The sequence below is a fragment of the Lissotriton vulgaris genome, chromosome 6 (genome assembly GCF_964263255.1).
Source record: "Lissotriton vulgaris chromosome 6, aLisVul1.2, whole genome shotgun sequence".
NCBI classification, from domain to species: domain Eukaryota; kingdom Metazoa; phylum Chordata; class Amphibia; order Caudata; family Salamandridae; genus Lissotriton; species Lissotriton vulgaris.
This window is the reverse complement of record NC_141694.1, coordinates 1,255,808,080-1,255,830,877: the sequence shown is the minus strand read 5'-3', so window position 1 is coordinate 1,255,830,877 and position 22,798 is coordinate 1,255,808,080. Positions and strand designations below refer to the sequence as shown.

At 43.5% G+C, this 22,798-nt stretch overlaps 1 protein-coding gene across 1 annotated transcript in view; it reads right to left on the bottom strand.

The window, feature by feature from the left end:
* Positions 1-22,798, bottom strand: part of LOC147708718 (uncharacterized) — a 202,925-nt gene that overhangs the window by 21,658 nt on the left and 158,469 nt on the right. Inside the window, exon 13 of the mRNA XM_086925388.1 lies at positions 16,070-16,141. Within this exon, the coding sequence (XP_086781514.1) occupies positions 16,070-16,141 (72 nt within the window). The remainder of the gene's footprint in view (positions 1-16,069; positions 16,142-22,798) is intronic.

Here is a 22,798-nt window from a genome sequence, read left to right as displayed (position 1 = left end):
CATGTTGCAACCAGGTGTGTTATTGTATATATTATGCTATATTTACTTTCCCTCTCAAGGAGTGTTCAGCCTTATTGCCCATCTCTCTATATTTTATTCAGAGCTGGCCTGTCTTTTGTTTGCAGAGCCAAATAACAGTTCCAAAGTTTGAGCAAAAGGTGACCTTTATCCTACTAGGTATTGATTGCCTGTGAATGTGATCTATATCACATTGTTAAGCGACAAAATATCAATCTGCAACATCGAGTGCAGGATACCACTATAGACCATATACTGTGAAATTACTATTCTTTTTTTTATATCTCTTCATTCAAATTTCACAGAGGCAAACAAACAGCATGACATATCCCCCAACTGTCAAGGACTTTGAGCGGAACATGCATCAATTATTACATAGGTCTTCCTGAGGCCTGGGCCGGAGCATAATGTCAACGCAGTCTTTTTCCTTTCATTGTTCGCATCAACATGAAAAAACCCACCAGTTAAACTTGTGGATCAAGCCCGTTCCGCCCTCCGTCAGCTAAGAATCTCCCACTTTTCCTCACTGTCTCTCTTTCCTCACTTCTCTCCAGGGATCGCTGATCTTCTCGAATTTGCATGGGCATCCTCTTGCCTGGTACACCAGTTTTTCTGCTCCCATACACTAATTCATACCTTCCTCCCACTCCCATATGATAGGTGTAGGAAGTTGCCCCCACTTTTTGCCTGATGTTTGATGCGTCTTGACTAAGTGTGCCCTGGGTACCTACTAATAAGGTACCCAGTGCCTATGTTCTTTCCCCAAAACTGGACCCTTGCTCCCACATTGGCACTCCACTGGCTTACATGTAAGTCCCAAGTAAAAGGTGCCAGGGGCTCCAAGGGCCTTGGAACCTGAGATAGTCTCACAGGGCTTAATCATATATTTTGCCACCCTCAGGAACTCCTGATCCATACACACTGCCACTGCAGTCTGTGTGCCAGGTGGAGAGCCTAAAGCTACAGGTCGACATGACACAAATCAATGTGTGCCACACCCACCAAAACACTGCCTCTAGTAGGCCTTACAGCCCTTAGGCAGGGTGCACTATACCACAAGTGAGGGCACAGTTGCATGAGCCCTCGGCCCCTACAGTACCTGTGCCATTTACAGGTGTTTGCAAGTGCAGTGAAGCCATTTTAGACCATGGGCTGGGAGTTTGGCACCCCGAACTCCACAGCTCCATGATGGCTTTAATGAAGACCGAAAAGTTTAGTATCAAACTTCTCAGCCCATTAAACCCACACTGATGCCATAGACTCCTGAGGCTTGAGCCAGGAGCGGAACACAGCGTCTTTGCTCTTTTGTAATCTGCTCGTATTTCAATAGTATTTTAGCCTGCTCGTGTTGTATTAGAGGCTGTTGCTTGGGGGGGGGTGGGGGGGGGGGGGGGAGTCTGCGGTACTCTCCATGATTGTTTGGAGCGGGACCTCCATTTTGGGGTTAATGTAGGTCAGCGGGCTGGTTTTCAACCCCTGACACTACATACGGACGTGGTGAGACGAATGCGCAGCGCAGCGCACACACGCAGGGGGCATTTCGTTGGCGCGCCGAAGGCAAGCCCGTCTGCGCCCGTCCACACCGCCGCCAGATGCCAGACCCTCTGCTCAATCTACAGTTGCCCCACGCAAGTATTCACATGCTGTGCTTCTGTCTTTCGACACTAAATGCTCTACTCCTGCCTGGATTCCCCCAGCTGGTTCCTTTAAGTGCAAGCAATGCCCTTTTCAACTCCAAATAGATAGGTTAGTCTCACTCCCTCCGTATTTAGTTGAGTTTAAGTTTCTAAGTCTTAATTGCCGGTCGCTGGCTAAGCACCATGCTGAGGTCTTCGACTTACTAATAGATGAGTCTCCAGATGTATTATTCTTAATCTTGGTTGGCTCTCCCTCAAGGCGTTATCATGAATAAAGTTAACAGATCAGGTAATGGGGGGGTAGCATTGCAGTAATTCACAAGGAGTCTTATCACTGCAGTTTTTTAAAGGAGGACATCCATGACTGCAAAAGCGCCCTTTTCAAAATAACATTAAACTACAATCTCACTGTTGCTGGTCTTCTTATTTATCAACCGCCAGGGCCATCTAAAGTGTTTAGGGAAGAACTGCTGAATAAAGTTATCTTCTTCGCCAGCAAAGCGGCGAATTTTACTATTTTAGATGACCTCAACTTACATCTTGAAAACAATGGCAAATCGGAGATCAACAGTTTCCTGGCAGATTTAGAGGCCTGTCAATTGGCTCAATGTGTCTCTAATAGTAAAAGGCCACCTGTTGGACCCTATATTTTCGAACATAAGCTTCTTAAAGGTTCTGTCGCCAATCCCTGTGGTCTGGACAGATCATTTTCTCATAACTTTTTCCCTGTGGTGGCAAGGAAAGCCTACATTGAACTGCTCCTTACCAGTTTTAAAACATCCTTGGCACAAGTTAACATAAATCATTTCTTGGATTTACTGTTAAGCCACAAGCCTCAGCTTCCACCTGACATTGATGATGCAAATACGCTTTTACGGGATTGGCTGACTCAAGTTTTGGTCAGTTGTATCCCTGCCAATCTGAGTGTTAAAAAAAGAAGTCAGTCTAATCCCTGGTTTAATGAATCCCTGATTAAAGCTAAAAAACACTGCAAACAACTTGAGTGCACCGGGAGGCACGCTTATGATGTTGAAGCAAAAAATAAAACCGAGCATCTATGAAGCTCTATCATAAACTGGCCCGGAGAGCCAGAGCAGAGTTTATGGCCGGTAACATCTCGGCAAGCAATAACACCTCTAATACACTCTGCACCCTGCTCAAGGTTATGAATGGTTCTGGGTTGAAGGTTGACTCACCTGTCATCTCAAATCACCAGTGTGACGACCTGGCAAGTTACTTTTTGAATAAGGTGGAAAAGATATATAAGAGTTTCCCACCGGTCACTGGCATCACTGACCTTATGGAAAGGCATGGGGATATTGGATCCACTGTGGTCCGAGCACTTTCGTCTTTCCCCCTGCTGTCTCTCACTGAATTTGAGTTTCTCTGTCTGAAAATTAAATCAGGCTCCCCTGCCGACCCTTTGAAACCCATTCACTTTCGTCAGTTTCATACCCTCATCACACCAGTGACTAGGGACTTGGTTAATCTATCTTTAACCACAGCGTCCATACAATCTGCGTCAAAGCGCACTAAAGTTATACCTCTCCTGAAGAAACCGTCACTAGATCCATCTGAGCTGGGTAATTACAAGTCCTATATCCCAGCTGCCATTCCTGGCAAAGGCGGTAGAATCTCATGTAAATACTATGCTTACAGAGTTTATCGATCAAAAATTAAATCTTAGATCACTCGCAAAACGGTTTCAGATCTCGCCACAGCACCGAATCTGCTTGGCTGGCAGTGATGGAAGAAATCTGTGGTAGCCATGATGTCGGAGATTATGACCTATATAAGAATATCAATTAAATAATGTAATCACCAATATCGCCGTTTTTGGATAGGCCAAAAGAAAGTCAAAGATCCCCCAGAGCCTTAAAACAAATATTCTCAAAATAGACAGTATCGATAATGCCAAAGTGTGGGCTGATCTTGGCTCCCCAAGAGAGTAATTCTGGAAACAAAACATCTAGCCCCCCATGGTTTGCATCCCAATACTTTTACTAGTCGGGACATAAACGCTGCTAGAAAGTAGATACGTAAATCTAGTTATTAAATTACGCCCTCCAGTCATCGTCACTGTAACTAACCCTGGATGTAGTGGGTGGAGTGTGGCTATGCAGAGCGCCACGGAGTTGAGAACAAGCTCCATGAAAGTCTGCGTAGCTCCGCTACGCCACCCGCCTCCCACCTGCCCTATTAACAATTGGTAAAAACTTTTTTTAAAAGAGTTAAAAGTAAATAAAAACGCCTTACCTTAGCTGCGCCGTCACCGGACTGCCCTCTTCCTCTTCATCACGTTCTTGATAAAAACAGCCCATCTGCGTGTGCTTGGGCATGTGCACTTTTCACCAAGAACGTGATGAACAGGAAGAGGGCAGCCTGGGGACGCAGCAGCTGAGGTAGCAGTTTTTATTTACTTTTAACTCTTTTTTAAAACGTTTGTACCAATTATTAATAGGGTGGTGTGTGGCGGGGGCTGACCAACTCTGCTCCGTCGCAGAGTGTGTGGGGATTTCCCTACTTCGCGTTCTCCGCGGAACGCCGAGTAGGCAAATTTTCGCACACTCTGCGGGCAGAGCGGAGTTCTCAGCCCACGGATAACTGTAACATATGTATGTTAACCTTAGGCTTTTTATACCCCCAGATGATTTTTTGCCACATGTAGGAAGGTGGATACCTGACTATGGTTACCCCAGATTTTTTGCCTAGTGTTTAGCTGGTTTTCGACTTAGTTGGCCTGGGACCCTGCTAATCAGGGCCCCAGGCTATCTGCTCTCTCTGTAAAATGGACTCCATGTACTTTAGGTACATACCCAATTGGACATTGGTTCACCTTATCAGCCCCTGTACAGTGTACTATAGGTACCCAGGGCATAGGTGTATCCAAGGCCTACCAGGGGCTACAGCATATCTTTTGCCACCCCTGGCTGGCTATCCAAACTGACACAACTGGCTGATCCCTCAGCTGGGGCAAGGTTGTGTAATCAACCCTTGCTTAGATATAGTATACCTACATCTAAACCTATATCTGGACATATATATACCTATAAGTCACTCCTATGGCAGGCCTTAACAATCCTGGAGGCAGAGTGCTTGGTTTATGTGAGATGGTGCTCGGGCATGAGCTGAGCCTGTCTGCAGCTGTCGGGACCAACTCCCTTAGCTGTTCCAGGATATTGCCATACCATATACTCTTAAGTGCATTATAATCCTCGCGGTTATTTGCTAACTTTGGTTTGGCTTCATCAAAACATGTCGTGTAAGGTGTCATACGCTTTTGAATACTACCCCCTCACCAGTCCTAGCGACGGGGGTAGCATTCCACCCTTCTAGAGGGAGAAGACATGTTACTTTGCTTAAATGTGGTAAAATCTAACCAAAGCCCCAGCATCACAAAATGGATGCTGCTGCCACAGACACGAGTCTGGCCTCCTGCTGCTGACCGAAACTCTGGCAGGGGAGGCCTGGACAATAGATATCCTGTCACAGGGAGGTGTTACACCACCCCAGACATGAGATAGTGGATTGTAGCAGGGAGGGTTGAATGAAACTAGGCACTGCCTGTGGAGCACAAGGCTTCCCATTGCATAGTCCTGTTCAAACCGGTGCTGGGACACTCCAGTCCCAGCTCTGGCGTGAAACTGGACAAAGGGAAAGGGGTGTAACCACCCCCTTCCTGGGTTCCACCCATAGGAGGGACCTAGCAGGTAATCCAGCCCCTTGATTTGGAATAAAGGTAGGAGCTGTGCCCAGGAGCATTAGATTATCCTGACAGAAACTTTGATACAGAACTCTGGACCCTTCGACATCCCACTCGACGTGGAAGACTGAAGAATCTCCCTTGTGGTCATGGATTGACCACCCTGTGCAAACAGGCACCATCCAGCGCCCAATGGTTTGCTTTGTTGCAGTTCCTGCCGGAACTCGAGTGACAGAGATCGAAAAGACCCAGCTTCCCTGACTTTTAACAGCCCGATCCACAGTCCCAGTGAATCTAAGACCCGTGGAAGCGACGTGAAGCGTGGAGCCGGCCCTCTTGGAAAGACTGCGAAGTGCTGACCGTGCATCTCCCGAGGCACCCTCGAAGCTGTGCATTGGGGTTTGAAAAGCCCCAGCCCCGAGCAACTCGTGCACCAAAGATCTCCCCTTCACACTCCTCGAGTGCTGCGTTGGGCCCTTTTGCATTTTTCTGCTTGATGCGTTGGTCCGGTCTCTTGCCTGTTGGCTAGTGGCCCCAGAACCAACAAACCTTTGAATTTACACTGCTAGTCTGGTTGCTCCAGACTGGTCCTCGCTCACCTGAAAAGGAGCCACCGCTCTGACCTTGCTGGTCCGAGTAAGAAGCAATCTTCCAATCCTGCGTGGGTTGCATTTGCCAAGGCCTGTTAACTCCGATCCAGAATCCGACATCGCCGACAGCGAGAACCTTTGTGGGACAGCTCGTGCTCCACTCCTGGTCATCGTCAATGCCCCGGAGTCCACGTGGCAGCGGAGACAAGCTTCACAACAACCACCTGATTGCGCCCGACATTGCCTGGTTCCTTCCTGGTTCCATCCTGGTCACTGGCTAGGGACCCAGACTCTGTCCCCTCTGCTTTCAGGTACTCTACATCTTCGATCCACCCTTGGATCCAACCGGACTCTTCTCTCCTGGCCGCCTGCAGCATCTTCATCTCCAGGCTCCATAGATCTCCACGACGAAACCCGACACACTTTGGCACCTATGCACCCGCTTCCTGTGGATGAGGTAACAAACTAACACCGGTGCTCCTGTAGTGGTTTACACCTCTAGTGTCCTAGTTTGAAGTGGGGTAATTCTATTCCAGTCGGAAGACTTCCAAAACAGTAACTCTTTAACTTTTACGCGCCACTGACTTTGCATTGGTGCCTGCGTGTGCTTTAGGCACTGCACCCGTGTTCCACGGGCCTCTCCCGACTTCATCACTGCTAGTCCCGAGTATTCCCAGCGATTCACAACGCCCTAGGCCTTACCATTGTTCGAGAGGTGGTACTTATACCACTATTTTAGTATATGTTTTGAGTGGCCACCAGGCCTATCCAAAATTGTGCAACTTTTGAATGTTTAACTGTGCTTTTGTTCAAACGCTTGTGCCTCTGCAGTCATAAAAAGTACAGAGGATTATTCTAGTAATAAATACATATATTTTTATAATATATAACTTGTGTGGTGTCCTTTCATTTGATATTACAAGATTGCATATGGTATAACAGCTGGCTTCACATGCCCTCTTGAGTTTAGCCTAAGACTGCTTAGTCCATGCTACCCCTAGGACAGCTTGTCTATAAGGTTGACTTTACAACCACCACCATAAGGGATTGTTTGGACCGATACAGAGTGCCCACAGAATTGTGGACATCATACATCAGGCCAACTTCTCACACCACATAGCCTCAGTCTGTGGAAAAAAGCCTTTAGCTAAATGTAAAGGTATGCCCGCAAGAGGTATAGGTAGAAAGGGAGAATAATCATCTTGATTAAGTTGCATGGAATGATTAGAACAATGTGAAAATAATGCCACTTAATCAATATCGTCTGCGTTCTACTGTATAGTACGCCATCATCAGATTCCCTTACATTCTCCATTTTTACAGAGACTTCGATCCCCAGGTAGGTGCCCATTTGACTCATCGCCTATAATCCCAAGAAAGGACAATGCTGGTGAGGACTAGGGTCTTATCAAGGTTTAGTTTGTACCCATAGAATGCCCCACACTCATTAGCCAATTTTTCAATACCTGCCAGAGAATCCTCTGTGGCAGAGGTCATGATAGTAATGTCGTCTGTTTACACAAGCACTTGGAGCTCAAGTTGATGGATACGCAGAAAAGCAATATTCCTCATGGTCTTGAGGGCTTGAATTTAAGGTTCAATTTAGTGGGCAAAGAGCAAGGTGAAAGTGGACATCCCTTTACGGATTCCACGATTTATCTAAATTAGGTTGTTAGAAGACCCTGAACATAAAACCCTTGCCTTAAGATTCTGGTAAAGCTTTTGAACCAAAGCAATAAAACATGGCACAAACCCTTGCACAGCCATAATGCCCTAAGAAAAGGCCTTGAGCCGCAGTCGAAAGCCTTTTCAGCATCTAACATTATTGCTCCTACCGGATATCTCTGAGCACAGCCTGCCTCAAGAGCAGTGATAACAATGTTGACATGAGCGGTGTTATCCCGGCCTTGAAAAAAACCATGTTGATTCTCATAAAAAAAATCAGAAATAATGGTAGCAAGTCTTTTTACTAAATCTTAGTATACATCAGAATTAGTCAAAGAAACAGGCTGATATGAATCACTAAGAAAGGGAGCTTTCCCTTTCTTAAGCAAGATGACGATGTTGGTCTCAGTCCATAACCCCAAGTAATTCAAAAGAGTTGAATAGATCATGGAGAACCGGCACTACAAGATGTGACAAACTAACATAGAATACCAATGGAAGTTGATTGGTGCCCCAGGCCTTGCCTCGTGCCAGCTAGCCAACAGCGTCTTACACTTCGGATGGCGATTTTTGACCTTCTATCTTACGCTATTGTGTAGAAGACAGTTTCCAATGATGGTGGACCCGAAGAAACTGAAAGATCTGGTCCGTGGAAGGGACCACTTCTTTGTCATAAAACTTCTGATAAAAGCTGTTGAACTCCTCATGCATGAGGGCAGGATTGGTCACAATTGCCCCTTGAGGGTTCTTAATCCCAGCAATAGCAGATGCATTAGCGCTATCAGGGACCCAGAAAGATAACACTCAGACCATTTCTTTGATAAAGAATTGTGATCTGATATAACCCTAGGATTTAGGGAAGCTCTCTACAAATATGGACACCCTAAACCCACAACTTGTAGAAAGTCAAGAAGGTTCAGGAAAGCCTTCAAACTGCTGTGGGAGCAGTCAAGACCCAGATCTCATGACAGGAAGTTCAGATGACCATGCTCTCATCAAGAGTCGAAGATTTGGAGAATAGGTTTCTCCGGAATAACCTCAGGGTACTGGGGATCCCAGAGGGGTCAGAGGAACAATCCTAGATGCTATATAGTTTGGTTGTTTAGTTAAGCCTTTACTACACTGCAGGGCTGGGACATGGACAGCATAATTCAGAGAACCCATCCCTATCCATTTCGGCCTCCCCTGAGGGCTAACATCCTCGTTATTCATGGGCCAATCCGATATATGTGGGTTACTTTCTCCTCCGTTAGGAGATAAACAGGGCTGCTAGTCCAAGATCACCAGTGAAAGCGGCTGGCCTGGACTTTTTTGTTCAATCAGATTTCTCTCATGAGAATGTAGTCCTGGCACTGCAAAAGCTTGGAGCTTTGGTTTTATTACAGGAGCCAGCAATCCTGTGCATCCAATACGAGGAACAAATGTATTAATGTTTTGAACAGCCTGGGAGTGAGGAGCGCTTAACCAAGTTGGTGAGGGGGGGGGGGGATAAGGAGGATAGTGGATCTGCCTGATTTCTTTGTCTTTTTCTTCTTGATTCTTTTTCCTTATAGGTTTTTACAGTTGTTTACTCAGTCTCTTGGGTACTCCTTCCGTCTTTTCTTTTTTTATTTCTCTTTGCGAATGGAAGCTTTAGATCTGCAGGGCCAGCAGGCACCTAGCTTTGATTTCATGAATGTTTAATGAGGATTTTTCACTTAGTAATTATGGGTCTGGGGAAAACACTTTGGGTCATTTTGGCGGGTGTCTCGGGTGGTGTCTGCCCTGCCCCTTTAGTTCTTTTCCCCAAATTCATCCTTTGTCTGGGGTGCTACGGGGGGGAGGGGCAGGAAGTTAATGTACTCATGTCTACTGCCCGTGCTAGTGATATTATTTTGGACAGGAGGTGGTAAGCCCTTTTTCTGGGCCTTGCATGAAAAGAACACGTTGGGGGAAGGCTGGGGGTGGGCGGGTGGTGGGGCCAGGGTTTGGGGTCACTTTGTCTTTATAATTATTTTGTATTTTAGCATGTTTAGGCAGGTTGCTGGACAAAAATTGAGGCCTTATGGTCGTGGACGATAAATTTGGGACCAAGAATGATTCTGTGCTGTTGTTCTCTTTCCCTGTGTGCGGGTTGTTCGATCAAGAATGTCAAGATTTAGCCAGGGATGTGGTCCAGTGACCAGCATCTTCATATTATTTAGTGGAATATCAATGGAATGTAGGCACCTTATAAGCGAAAATTAATTAAAGAGGTGCTACACTATCTTCATCTACATTTAGGTGGCCTACAGGAAACTCAGCTCTTGAATAAATCGGCCTCTCTTCTGGATGATTTATCATATCAAGTCCTTATCCTCAGCTTGTTTCACTTCTCTCAGATAGGGATTACCCTATTGGCTCGGTATAAGAGCTAGACACTCATCAACAACTGTACAGATGTGGGTAGACGATGGCTCATAGCAACAGTCAAGAGAAGCCAACTAAGCATTATGCCATGTGTGCTCTGTGGGGCCAACACTGATGATCCTGTGGTCGTTAATAGTCTGATTTCTGAGCTACGTCAATGGTCAGAACCATTGATTATTTGCGGGGACTTCAACATCATCCTTAACCCATGGATAGAATCCTCTTTTAGTATTTGAGGGCTAAACTCTTCTTCGAGAACCTCCTATAGCTCAAAGGAAATGGCTAGGGTTGCTTTGTTGCAAGTAATGGAATCTTATGCTTTGGTGGATGTCTGACGATATTCTCTGATGACAAAACAAGGGTTTACATATTTTTTCGCCTCTCGTAAATCTTTTTCTCGGATAGACATGTTCCTTCCTACCAAGCTCTCATGCCCCATCTTGGGGCCTGATTACGAAGTTGGCAGTGCATCACTGGATCTGCCCTGCTGCTGCAGCGCCAAATCCATGGTCAGATTGCCTGCCAGATAACGAGTATTTCTTGTGTTTGGCGGGCTATTATTCGACGTTCTCAAGGCAGTGCCTCAGAAAATGGGCACCACAATGGGAACGCCAAAAACAGTTCCTGCATGGTATGGCATGTAATATAAATGTAAATGTGTTTGTATTTATATAGCGCCTTCTACCCACAGGTCTCATAGCGCTTTTTTCATACCGCTGTGGAACCCTTCCTGGCTTTCCTGTGAGATGTCCACTCCTGGGCACCCCCAAGGTGAAGCCAGGCATCCAAGCGCTGCTGGGGCCGTTGTGAAGATTAAGCAAGCTATTGCCCAGAGTCACAGAGTGGGACCCATGATTAGAGTAGGCACCGAGGCGAGAATTATCAGGTTGGGAGAGATTGAGTCCAAGAGACGCCGAGGCGGGAATTGAACCCTGGTCCCAGGCCAGACCTCTGCATCAGGGTCTGCCGGTCTAACCATTGAGCCACGCTTCTCCACAATGACCATGCCGTGCAGGAACAGGGGTGCATGTACACAGGGGGGCACATATAGGGCCCCTCTGCATGCACCCCATGGCCCTGAGACACAAGGGGGACTTATCGGGCCCCCTCTGTTTCCTCTCCACCACAGTTTTCATGGAGGAGGAACCACCATGAAAAATGTGGCAGAGAGGAAACTTGTAATATGTTTGGTGGTATCGCAGCAGTTGCTCCAAGCATATTACAGCCTCAAGACCACCACAACACTGCCAGGGAGCAGGGGCATTGGCAGTCTGACCACCCTAATTGTAATAAGGTGGTCGGAAGACCGCCGCATCCCCGCGAGTTTGGCGGTCTGTGGACTGCCAGACTCTTATTAAGCCCCTTGGTATCTCCTTGTACCCTAGGGTTATATCAGATCACAATTCTTTTTCTCTTCTCTCTTTCGTCCATCCTGACAAATTGGGACATAAACAGATGTAAGCATGTCCATCATAGGAATTGAAGATATAAGTTGATGAGCTTTACTGTCATTCTTAAATGTGCTACTTAGTGTACACCATTTGATGCCAATATTTTGATGGTCAGTGTTAGAAACTTCAAAGTTAGTGACACCCAGTTAGCCCTTAGTGTTGCCATAATGAAAGGAAGATAACGAATTCCTCATCTATTTAGTTGTAAAAATGCCAGTATCCAGTGGTTGAGGAATGAAAATAGTATAGAAATCCATTTTGAAATTCTGTAAAAACACATCCTGACTTATTTAAATGAAATGCTAAAATGGATATTTATGGCGCTTGTGTTGGAAGATTATGATTGGCTCATATTGTATTTGTAGAGGAACAAGGAACGTTGAAAATATTCATATAGCCAGTCGGTTATGATAGATCATCTGAATAAATGTACATCTAATTATATTGAAGTACTTTAGCGATTTTTTAAAAAATATATTGCTTTTGTTTATGATGAATCAGTTGCATTTCATAGTTAATCAGAGTTTGTTTACTCACAACTGATGCAATATCACCAGTAATTGGAAAGAATACAGATGTGCTGCCCAAAAAAGAAGCTCTGTAGACTGATCATACTAGGGCTTGTTGCCCGGTTTAGAGGATATGTTGTTCCACAAGAGAATCTTATATATATTTATTTTGAGTTAAAATTGTCAATTCATGCTTGTTTTTTTAATTTATGAAGAGCAAGCATATTGCCACTCTTCTGCATATGCATAGCAAAGATGTGAATGGCTATCCTGCTACAGGACTTTTCGCTCATCAAAGCATCTCAGTATTTCTGTGTATCTCTAAATTGTTGTGGAAGCAGTTTACTTTGGGAATGTTTAGCTTAAAAATATTTCACTGTTGCGGGGCACGGCATCCTGAATTGCATAATCTAAATTGGATGAGTTTCATTCAGATTTCAGCTTTGGAGGTCTCTCATACAAATAAAATGTAACAGAAATACATCCATGGAGGTTAAAGGAAACACACAAATGTATACATAATCCAATAATCTCCCCCACTGACATCCCCTCTTACTTACCCAGTCTCCCTCAGCATTGTACAGGGTGACACTGAACATCGCAGTTCTGTTCCCCTGTGTAATTCTGTCTATGAATGGCCAGACTGATAGCCCTAAATACACAAAAAAGAGAGCCAGGCACAACCCAGTACAAGGCCCACCTTCAGTATCCGCCATCTCTGCTCTCCACAAATGATCCCTCTCCTATCACTAGACCAGACTTCCCAAATCACTCAGCTTAAGTAAGGAATGGCTACATAATCATCAAGGTTGTCTTTAAGACAGTGTGTGGAATAACTAGCGTTTACCTGGAATGCTATTGTCATCAGCAATCTTTAAAGATTCACTCGCTTTGTATAGAACTCAACATTAGAAGAGAATCCTATTCCACCTAGAGATGACACACCTATGTTGACCTTTGCACTTAATAGAAGTCCCTTCAAGGGAGTTCTCACTGAAGCTACAAGTGGCAAAACATGCAGCGGGCACAGTGTTATCACTTTACAGCCATTCCTGCAGTTCTGCAGCATTCAGGGGTTCCATCTTCCCTCTACACACTGGCATGTATCAGAGCCCCTATACAATTACTGTTATCCTTAAGAATATTTAATGGAGCTTTCAGTATGTATTAGATTGAGAAGCCATTAAAGTCAGTTCAAATAGACCAATACGTCTATGGAGAAAGTGATCTGGTATTACTCCTGGTCGAATCTTTCTTTTGCCCCATGAGATCAACCAATCCACTGAGGTTGATTCAAGTATTTTGGTACATGCCTCATATCATTCAGAGAGATGCAAGGAATGCTGGAGGGAAGGGTTTTGCGTATTTCTTTATAGTTTATTGGACCAATTTTTGTCAGACTTTTACAAGACCCTACTCTGCAGAGTAGATTTGAGCAATTCAAATGCGGTACTGAACAGTTTAAGAAACTTCAAAAGACAAATGTACTTTCTATGTCAGTAGGGCGATGCTATGCTATGGAGAAAGACACCCACAACTGGAGAATTAGTAGGAATTTTAGTTTTAAAAAAAACAGGAGTTATGTTTTCTACTTGTTTTCCTTCCGGATTTCATTGTACTTTAATGTGTGCTTGTGTGTGAGTGTGCATGCTTCTGTATTAATGTGAGTTTTTATTTTTTACAAATTAATCCAGCTTATTTACATTTGCATTTTTTAACACTGGTATATGAAAGAAACATGCTGCCTGAACAGCAAATGGTTAAAAAAGTGTTTCTAGAGCTGGCATTTCTAGCATGGGGGGGGAATCAATCTGTCGGAGGCACTTGTGTTGATGATTCTTGGCAAACTTGTTACTTCAATTAGAGAATTCACATTGCCACTCATGGTAAAATACTGCTCTCCAATAATGGTAATATTTCTTGGCAACTTGTGGTCTACCCCCTAGTAACATAACAGCCCTGGGACAATAAATCCTGGCATGTTTTGGGCATCTGTGATGGTGCAAATCTCTGGTTTAACGATAGTCCTTAGAGAATGCTGGGTATTCTTGACATATTGAGAAGTGCCATGGTCTGATCGGTCTGCCATAGAAAATGAAACCAGTATGTGGCTGAGAGGGATTGGCTAAACGTGTTCTTTAGTATGTTCTTAAGTATTTCTATATTATGTTTGTTAAGATGTCTATTCTGTAGATGTTAAAGGTAGGACTATGAGTTTCCAGGATTTGCCATGTGGTCAGAGTATCCCAGAGGGTATGGATATTACCGGGACAAACAAGGCATTCCATGTGTCCACTTATGTGTGGTGTCACTAGGGACAGGAACGTTTAAAACGGCCAACATAAAGTTCAAGTCAAAACAGAAATCTTAGAAGCTTATTGTATCCAACACAAATGTCTATCGTTTGGGGCACTGCTGCAGGTGATATGAAAATAATTATGTTGTTGAGCAATCAAGCCAAATATTATGTTTCAGGTAGAAAGTACTGCAAGGTTACTGGAAAAAAAGTTGTTTGAAAAATTTGTCCCAAGATAAGTGAGCATGAATAGCACACAATGCAATCACCATTATGTAGTTATGGTTTAGTCAAATGCCCCATTGAAAATGCTTTCTCAGATTGCACTAAGGCCTTGGACCCTGCAACAAATTGGACAAGATACTTTCCACCATGCCAAAATGTGTACAGTTCTGTAAAGGGAAAAAAGTTAAGAGGCGAGTTGAAAAACTTAAATATTCTAAATCCAATAAATGTCATTGCTAGCTGACCATTTGAGAGAACAGCTTGGACAATCCCTTACTCGTACAAGAAGAATGTGTTTATTAACAGACTCTGGGGCATATTATCAAGGAGGACGTTAAAAATTATCGCTGGTTTAGTGGCAGAAAACTGCCGCTAAAGCGACGATAATGGGCTTGATAATATGCCCTTGAGAATTCCAATAGAAGTCCATGTGCTGGTGTGAACCTGGGCTTCTATTGGAATTCTCCAGGCATAATATCAAGCCCTTTATTGCCGTTTTAGCACCAGTTTTCTGCCGCTAAACCAGCGATAATTCTAACGCCGTCCTTGATAATATGCCCCAGTGTTTTTTTCTAACATTCCATATTCAACATAATCAAGCACTACTTTTTCTTTCACTGGAGGCTACTAAATAGGATAATCCAATATTTTACTTACTATTGTCAATAAACATTTGTCTGTTTGAAATCAATCTTTTCAAGTTTATTAACCCAAAGTAAATATGTAAAATAAAAAATACATAAAAATTAACATTGAATATGGCCCAATAGGTTATAGAGGGGTCGCTTTGACGTCATATACCAAGAAGGGTGGGGGGGGGAAGTGCTCTGCAAACATCAAAAAATAAGTTTGTGCCTGAAATTGGATTGCCACTCCCAATTGGACTGGAAAACATGGTGTCTCTGTTATGTCAAAAGTGCTGTCACAGAAAAAGAGGGTACTGGATTGTGAACAGTACAACAGTCAAATGTCTTAGGCACTTGTAAATGGTGATGTGGATATTCATGTTGTACAGATCTAGCAAGTAAAAATAAATATAATCTCTGTATCAATGGCAGAATAGTTGCAAGTTTACCTTGAAAAGTCGTTGTGATTACATACATATGTTTACTCAGCGAAGGTGCAGAAAAGGGATGTGAAGGGAGTGTGGGATAATTTGGAGGAGTGAAAGAAAGGATGAGAGACAGACTGCCTTGCAAATTGTGCATTGTAAATATTCATTCATGTAAAGAATTGATTGGTGACCTTTATTAATCCTAGTAAAAACAGCATTTATTTCCCATTGATAAACCTTCAGAAACAGTCATTTCAAAACACAGAGGCCAATAAGATTAGGATGCTGTAAAGAAGAGGTTGTACAGTTTTGCTTTAGATGGGGGCTGAGGGCAAGGGATGAGATTGGCTTTTTAGACCATACACCATTGCTAGAAGCCAACTAGATAAAATGTACTAGGGCAAATAAAATACACAAAAACATGGTGGCCTTTTAGACCATCCACCATTGCTAGAAGCCAACTAGATAAAATGTACTAGGACAAAGAAAATAAACAAAAACATGGTGGCCTTTGAAAATCCTTTGTCACTTACCCTTTCGCCAGAGTAAAGCATCAAGCTGTTATTCTGCCTCATCATTGCCTCTGTGGTGGGCCAGCGTGGCTGCTGAAGTGGTAAAAAGTTGCATGAGGCAAAACGTTCTCCAAGGCCCACTTCCATTATCTACACAACACCATGCCCATAAAGAAAAACCCTCATCAAAGTGTTTAGCAGCACCCACGTTTAAGAAGGTGATTTTATCTACTGGATGCAATCTCATAAATTGTATGACAAGCAAGTGAATGTAAATGTAGAAATATGGTTGTGGTTAAAACTGGCGAGCCAACAAATATCCAATGTGTATGAAGATCTATGCCTATTGAACTTATCTACACTTTGGGGCTCATTATGATTGCGGATTTTCCGCATCCTGCCTGGAGGATGCGGAAAATCCGCAGCGGACCCACCAAAGACCCACCGCCACATTAGGATGGCTGGTGGGTCCTGGTTTCCGTCCGCAGCTTTTCCTCCACGGTTGGCTTACAACCGCGGAGGAAAAGCACTAATCTGGTGACGGTGTCTCTCAGACACCGTCCGCCAGATTAGTAGGTGCCTGCAAACATGCTATTCCGCGGCGGCTTTTCCGCCGTGGAAAAGCATGTGTAACTTCACTGCGGGGGCCCGTTGCGGGCCCCCTAGGTGAAAGGGGGGTGGGGGGTGCAAATGGGGGGTACCTATGGTACCCCCCTGCATTTGTATGCAGAAAGCGGCAGGCACCGCGCAGTGCCTGCCTCTTTCTGCATGCAAATGCAATGTGTGCATTTTTAACATTGCCGCGGGTGCAGCTTGAAGCCGCACCCGCCGCAATGTTAAAAATAGAGGATGTGACCGCCACCCTGGCGGTCACATCCTAATCGCACAGGAGGGGACTCCGCAGCCCATGCGGATGTCCCCTCCTCCTCAATGATCGCGGACGGACGCAAGTCCGTCCGCGATCATAATCGGCCCCTAGATTTGTAGGTTGGGTAGGTGAGGGAGGAAGTACCAGAGAATCGAATGGGGAAGCTAATAGAAGAGTGACGTCTAATCCAGCCATAAGGGGAAAGAAGAGGAAAGGGGAAAGAATTTGCCAGAAAAGAAGCATTGTGGAATAGTGAAGTGGGCTTAATGACAGCACAACAAGTGGAGATACTAAGACGATGGTCCAAATTTTAGAGGTATTATTGGTTGGTGAGAAATGCTAGGAACAGCTTTGTTTAGAGGCTGGTCAGGTTAGTTATAGATTGAGAGCAGGATGTGGGAAATAACATTTATAGTGGATCCAATGTTAGAGAACATGCATGGAGGGCAACTGAAACACCCAAATACCTGGCTCCTATTCCTCCATTAAAATTGTTTTTAACTTACGCATACTCTTCCAGCAATATGATGTGGGATGCGCAGAATCAATGGAAAACTCCTCTGTCCCATGCGGTGTCTAGAAAGGCGTACAGGAAGCTGTAAAGAATCCAAAAATGATTTCAACAAAGATTAAGGCCAACTCCAGACTCCACTAATGAGGCTCACATTCCTGCTCTGCCCACAACTTTGTATTTGAGGATGTAACATTTTTAATATTGTCCTACCATTTTATAACAAAAACATGCTTGAATATATATGTATTATGTGTATATCATCAAGTTATACACACACAGACACATACATAAATGTATATAACATATATACATTTATATATAGATATATTTTGAAATATATGTATACATGCCTGGGTACATGTGGGTACAGAAGCTAGCCAACTATTCACTCAGTATGTCCCTTTCTTTTGGGTTGTGTATCCCTCTGTTCAAAATACATCTTTGGAAAACTCCCCTGGGAAATAATGAAGTCCACATAAACCTTTTTAGTTGTGCAGGTTTTGATGAGTCGAAGCTCAGTGAATCTCATTTCAGGTGTTTTCTTGCACCTGAATGTGTATTCAGAATGTGTGAAGCTGCAACAGTCACTAAAGTCTTCTGAATATGATAATCTAAGTGTTTCAAAAGACTACAGAATAGATACACATTGCATGGTGTGCGTATGTGTGTGTTTCCCCTAAGATGTCCAGCAACATCTTATGAAGCTTGCAGGATTCCACAAGCTCCTTGAGTGACTGGGCCTAAGTCAGCAGAGATGGAGGAGGCTTCTTATGTACCAAAGAATATTCATCATGCATTAAAAGTTACTCTGGCAGAGTAGTTCCATGTATTATGGCGGCTTTGGGTGCTAAGCTTCAACAATGCAATCTTGATTCTCGATCCTCCTACCAAACTAGTCCCTGACACATTTCTGGTTTGTCAATACCTTGTCCTGGTCTTATCATTAAGGAGTACAAAGATTAAAATGAAGTCAGTAGATCATGGTAAGAGTGATGAAAGAGTTGGTGGCTCTGGCAGAGGGCATCAAATTAACTGCAGATATTTCTGAAAATGTTGTATTCCAAATCTTGTATTATAAAAGGCATCATAATTCTCTTAGACTTGTTTGTGAAATATATGTAAAGGACACCATATTTCTACTTGAGAATGACATTAAGATGTGTGCTGCCATTAAATATGCATTTACAAAGCCAGGCAAAGTCTATTTACTTTTGCTCAGTTGAAGTTTGTACAAGCCATCAGTCTGGGTCAACTTCATTAAGAGAAAGTTTGCTTTCTGGTGGTGATGAGATAAACAGTTTCAAAGGTTTGCTTGGAATTTATAATTTATCTAGAAGATTGTGGTGTCTTTTATATTGAGAGTGTGAATGGTGAGTTCAGCTGGTAATGTTAGAATCAAAAACGAAACAGCAGTGATTCACATACAATCTTCCTTATACATTTTGGCTATGAGTATATGGTAGTATTGCATAAACTACGCTGTCTTGAGAAATGTACTTTGTAAATAGTCATCTATTTAAAGAATCTATTAGAAGCATTTATTAACCTTGATGAAACAGCATTCATTTGAAGTCAACAAACTTCAGTAGGCAGTAAGATAAGACAATGTATGATAGAGCAGAGTGTGTAGTTAGTTATAGAGAGACAGGTGGCAAGAAACTGGTTTTGGCTGGTTTTGTCGACTACACATTCATAGAAACCAAAGGATTAAATGTTCTGAGGCACAGGAAATGCTCAAACACATGGTGAAGGAAATGCTTAAACACATGGTGGCCTTTGGTGCCCCGTCTCACCCTTTCGCCAGAATAAGGTAGGAGGCTTCGGCTCTCGCTCATTATTGTGTCTGCCGGGAACCACTGTGGCTGCTGTAAAGATAAAAATTGCATTAGGCAAAACATACTTTAAGGTCCATTTTCACTTTCCACTCCAAACTCCCCTTCCATGACCACAATGAAAGACTCTCATCAAACTTTTCAGTGGCACCCAAGCATAAGTAGGAACATTGATCACACAGAGTTTGTTGCCAGCAACCTTGTTTCTAGTAAATCATGTGATGTAGATGATGACAATATTATTAAGCTGTAAAGTATCTTTAGCCACAGCACCCTTAAGGGTTTAAAGGTTTTTAATATCTCCAGTGTCAGAGCAGTGTATTTGGCTAGTTTGCCAATAGACATTTCATGAGTATAAATAGACTGCATGAAGTATTTTTCTGGCAGACAAGTAATACACACAAATATGTTTAAAGACAAATAACAGCAAGGATGCATGTTCACCTTTTTAGGATGTAAGGGAGTGGACAAGTTCATAGCCAATGGAAAGAGATGGATCCTAGTAAAATATACTAATTCAAAACAACAAACGTAAACTTATAAGATTAATGAAAGTTACATAATTTTGCAGATAAAGGTGAGGATTATCTTTATATATGCAACTGATGTTTTCCTAAACATCAGCCTGCCTATGCAGTGTGTGCTATTTATTGGTACTACACTGATACATCCTTATTATTTTTTGTAATTGCACTCTGATCTCACTGCCCATATGCATGTGTTCACTAATGATGAAGAGTGTCCTAAGAATTCTCATCTAGAGCTGATTGTAAGGTATTATCCACTATTGCCATCTGCAAAGTGTGTTAACATTAGGTAATACCATGTGCTGAGAGCATAACCCATTAATTGACTACCATGTATGTGAGGGGATATGACAAGAAGAACAGGTAATTAGGAGCTTTTACTACTGAACATGTGGAGAATACATCTATTAGCACCCCTATAGGAAGGCCAAAAAGCTGATTGCAACTGCTGGCTTCTAGTCTTCACTGAACCTGGAACACAGGCAAATAAGATTACTTAGTGTGATCATTCTACTGCTTAAGACAAGAGCGACAGTGGAACCTTCCTGATCGCAGCATCTAACCTAAATGACTCTTTGTCTTATCATCCCTTTTATATTAGCTTCGGGACTTGCGTGCACACTGATAAGCACCCACCATCACAATGCTAGTTCAAAAGAACTTTAACAATACTAAAAAAAAAGAAGCACAGGTGCACAGCACAGAAATCAGAAATTTAATTTTCACAGGAGTGAAGTTCTTCAATTTTGATTTTCTTTTTTATTCCAAAATGTGGTAGAAAGTACAGCAGACGGGTTTCGTCCCTTACTAGGGACTTCTTTGAGGCGATTATGGATTCAAGCAATCTTGTCAGTGAGTCCTCAATGTTGAAGTTGTCGAACTGGGCCACAGTCAAAAAGTTCTTTTTAATGGGTCTTGAAAATGGGTATATAATGTACAATCTCCAGGACTTTCAAGAAGATAACCATAAAATATTTTGTAAAGGAAGATATCAGTCAGAACTTTGAGAGACAGAGCTGCGCCACTCCTTCATGACATGAAGTGGGGTATATTCATCCCAGAATACCAGATCGAGGATTGTGTATCAATGTTCAACATCAATTGTTGATATATACAGGCAGGTGGTTGGTAACCACCGAAAGTGCAGGAAAGACGAGATGGTGGACGATCGAGCTGACAGAGCGGATGGACAACTTGATGAAAATGACTGATGAGAAACACTGCACGGCAGACTTTTATGATGATTTTCCCCGTGAGTAGATAATCTGTGCAGGATTGGGGTGATCGGACCTTTAGCTTTCAGGGAGTGCCTCCTTACTGTGAAATATAACTTTATGCTGAAATGTATGATTCTGCGGACCCTTACTCGCATAGGCCAGGCTTATTGGTACGGGAAGTCAGCATCATATTGAGTGAGAGATGCTATCCATCAATAGTTGTTTACGAGGCTCCCTGAGAGACTTAGTACCTCCTTTGGGACCCCACAGAAGTGATGGCCGGTAACATCTGCCCCAATGCGTTTTACGCTCAACCGTCACAAGTTAAATAGTGCTTATTACTAAACAATTGTAGTTTTCTTGCTATATATACTAGTAATTGCTAGTGAGGGGGAAATGAGCCGCTTATGCCTAGTTGGGGTTGGCATGGCGTGGGTGGGGGGGGTTGGTACTTTTGTTACAGTTCACATGGTCACACTGGGCGTGAGTGATTACGGCACCGCATTTATTATAGCAGCTAGGATTGTCAGAACATGTGAAAGTGAAGAATGACGCACAGTGGACATGGGGAGGGGTATAGAAGAAGCCTGTGATTAATGACATGGAACATGAGGAGCTTAAATGACCATAGAAAATTGTGTAAAATTCTGGCGTACTTGAACAGAAAGGAGGTAGACATTGCGCTGCTGCAAGAGACGCATCTTGCCCCTAATAGCGCTATGCTCACGAGGTGTAACCTAGCAGGGCCATTCCATGCAGGCGGCTTCACCTGACACTCCAGGGGTGTAATTACCTTGGTTAATCCCAAATCAGGCATACAACTTGAAGCATGCAAGACTGATCCTGCTGGTAGATTTGTAATCTCAAGATGTCATGGTAGGGGGCTGACTTTCAAATTCTAAACACATACAGGCCTGACTATGATGACCCTCAGTTCTACCATTCACTTTTAACATACATTAGGGGCTGCCACCCATTGCCACTAATTTGGGGTGGGGATCTTAACTGCTTGTTGGACTCGCGCTTGATCGATCGAAGAGACCCTCAGATTTTAGAACCATTGCAAATAATGTTGGAAGAGTGCCACGGGGAAGCTGACAGCGAAATCAAGCACATGGGGAAATACACATTGGCCAGATCCTATGGTGAGGGAGACAGGCCGGGCTCAGTGCTGGCGGCGATTGTCCGCTGACGGTATGAATCTGGAGTCACCCAAGAATTATTAGATGAGAAGGGAACTGCCCTGAAAGAGCAGGCGTAAATAGTAAATAGATTTGGCCAATATTATCAGAACCTGTACAGTTCCAAAGTTACCCCAGACAACGAAAATAGAGTGAAATACCTGAAATACATACAAGTACTCTGGCTGATGGATAGCCACAGAGAGTATCTCATGAGACCTCTTGATGCTGTTGAGATCCGTATGGCACTCAACTCCATGCGGGATGGAAGTGCACTTGGCCAAGATGGGCTCACCATGGCCTTTTATAAGGCCCATACTTGATCACTCTTCCAGGAGATGGAAGAACCTGGCATAATGCCCCCTCCATGCGTGAAGCACTGATTTTTTATTTTTTTTATTTTTTTTTAATATGTTTTTATTGCAGATAGTCATTCACAGTTATACGTCGGTCATTAACAGTGCAATCTGCATTGGTAGCGACAAGACTATGGTACCACGGTTACACAGCCATTCAGCCCACAACCCGGAGGTCGGGCGGCAAATATCGATCCAACTGTACACGTGGGTTCTGTGCTCAGCTAGTCATGACCAGTTATGAATGATGGTTTG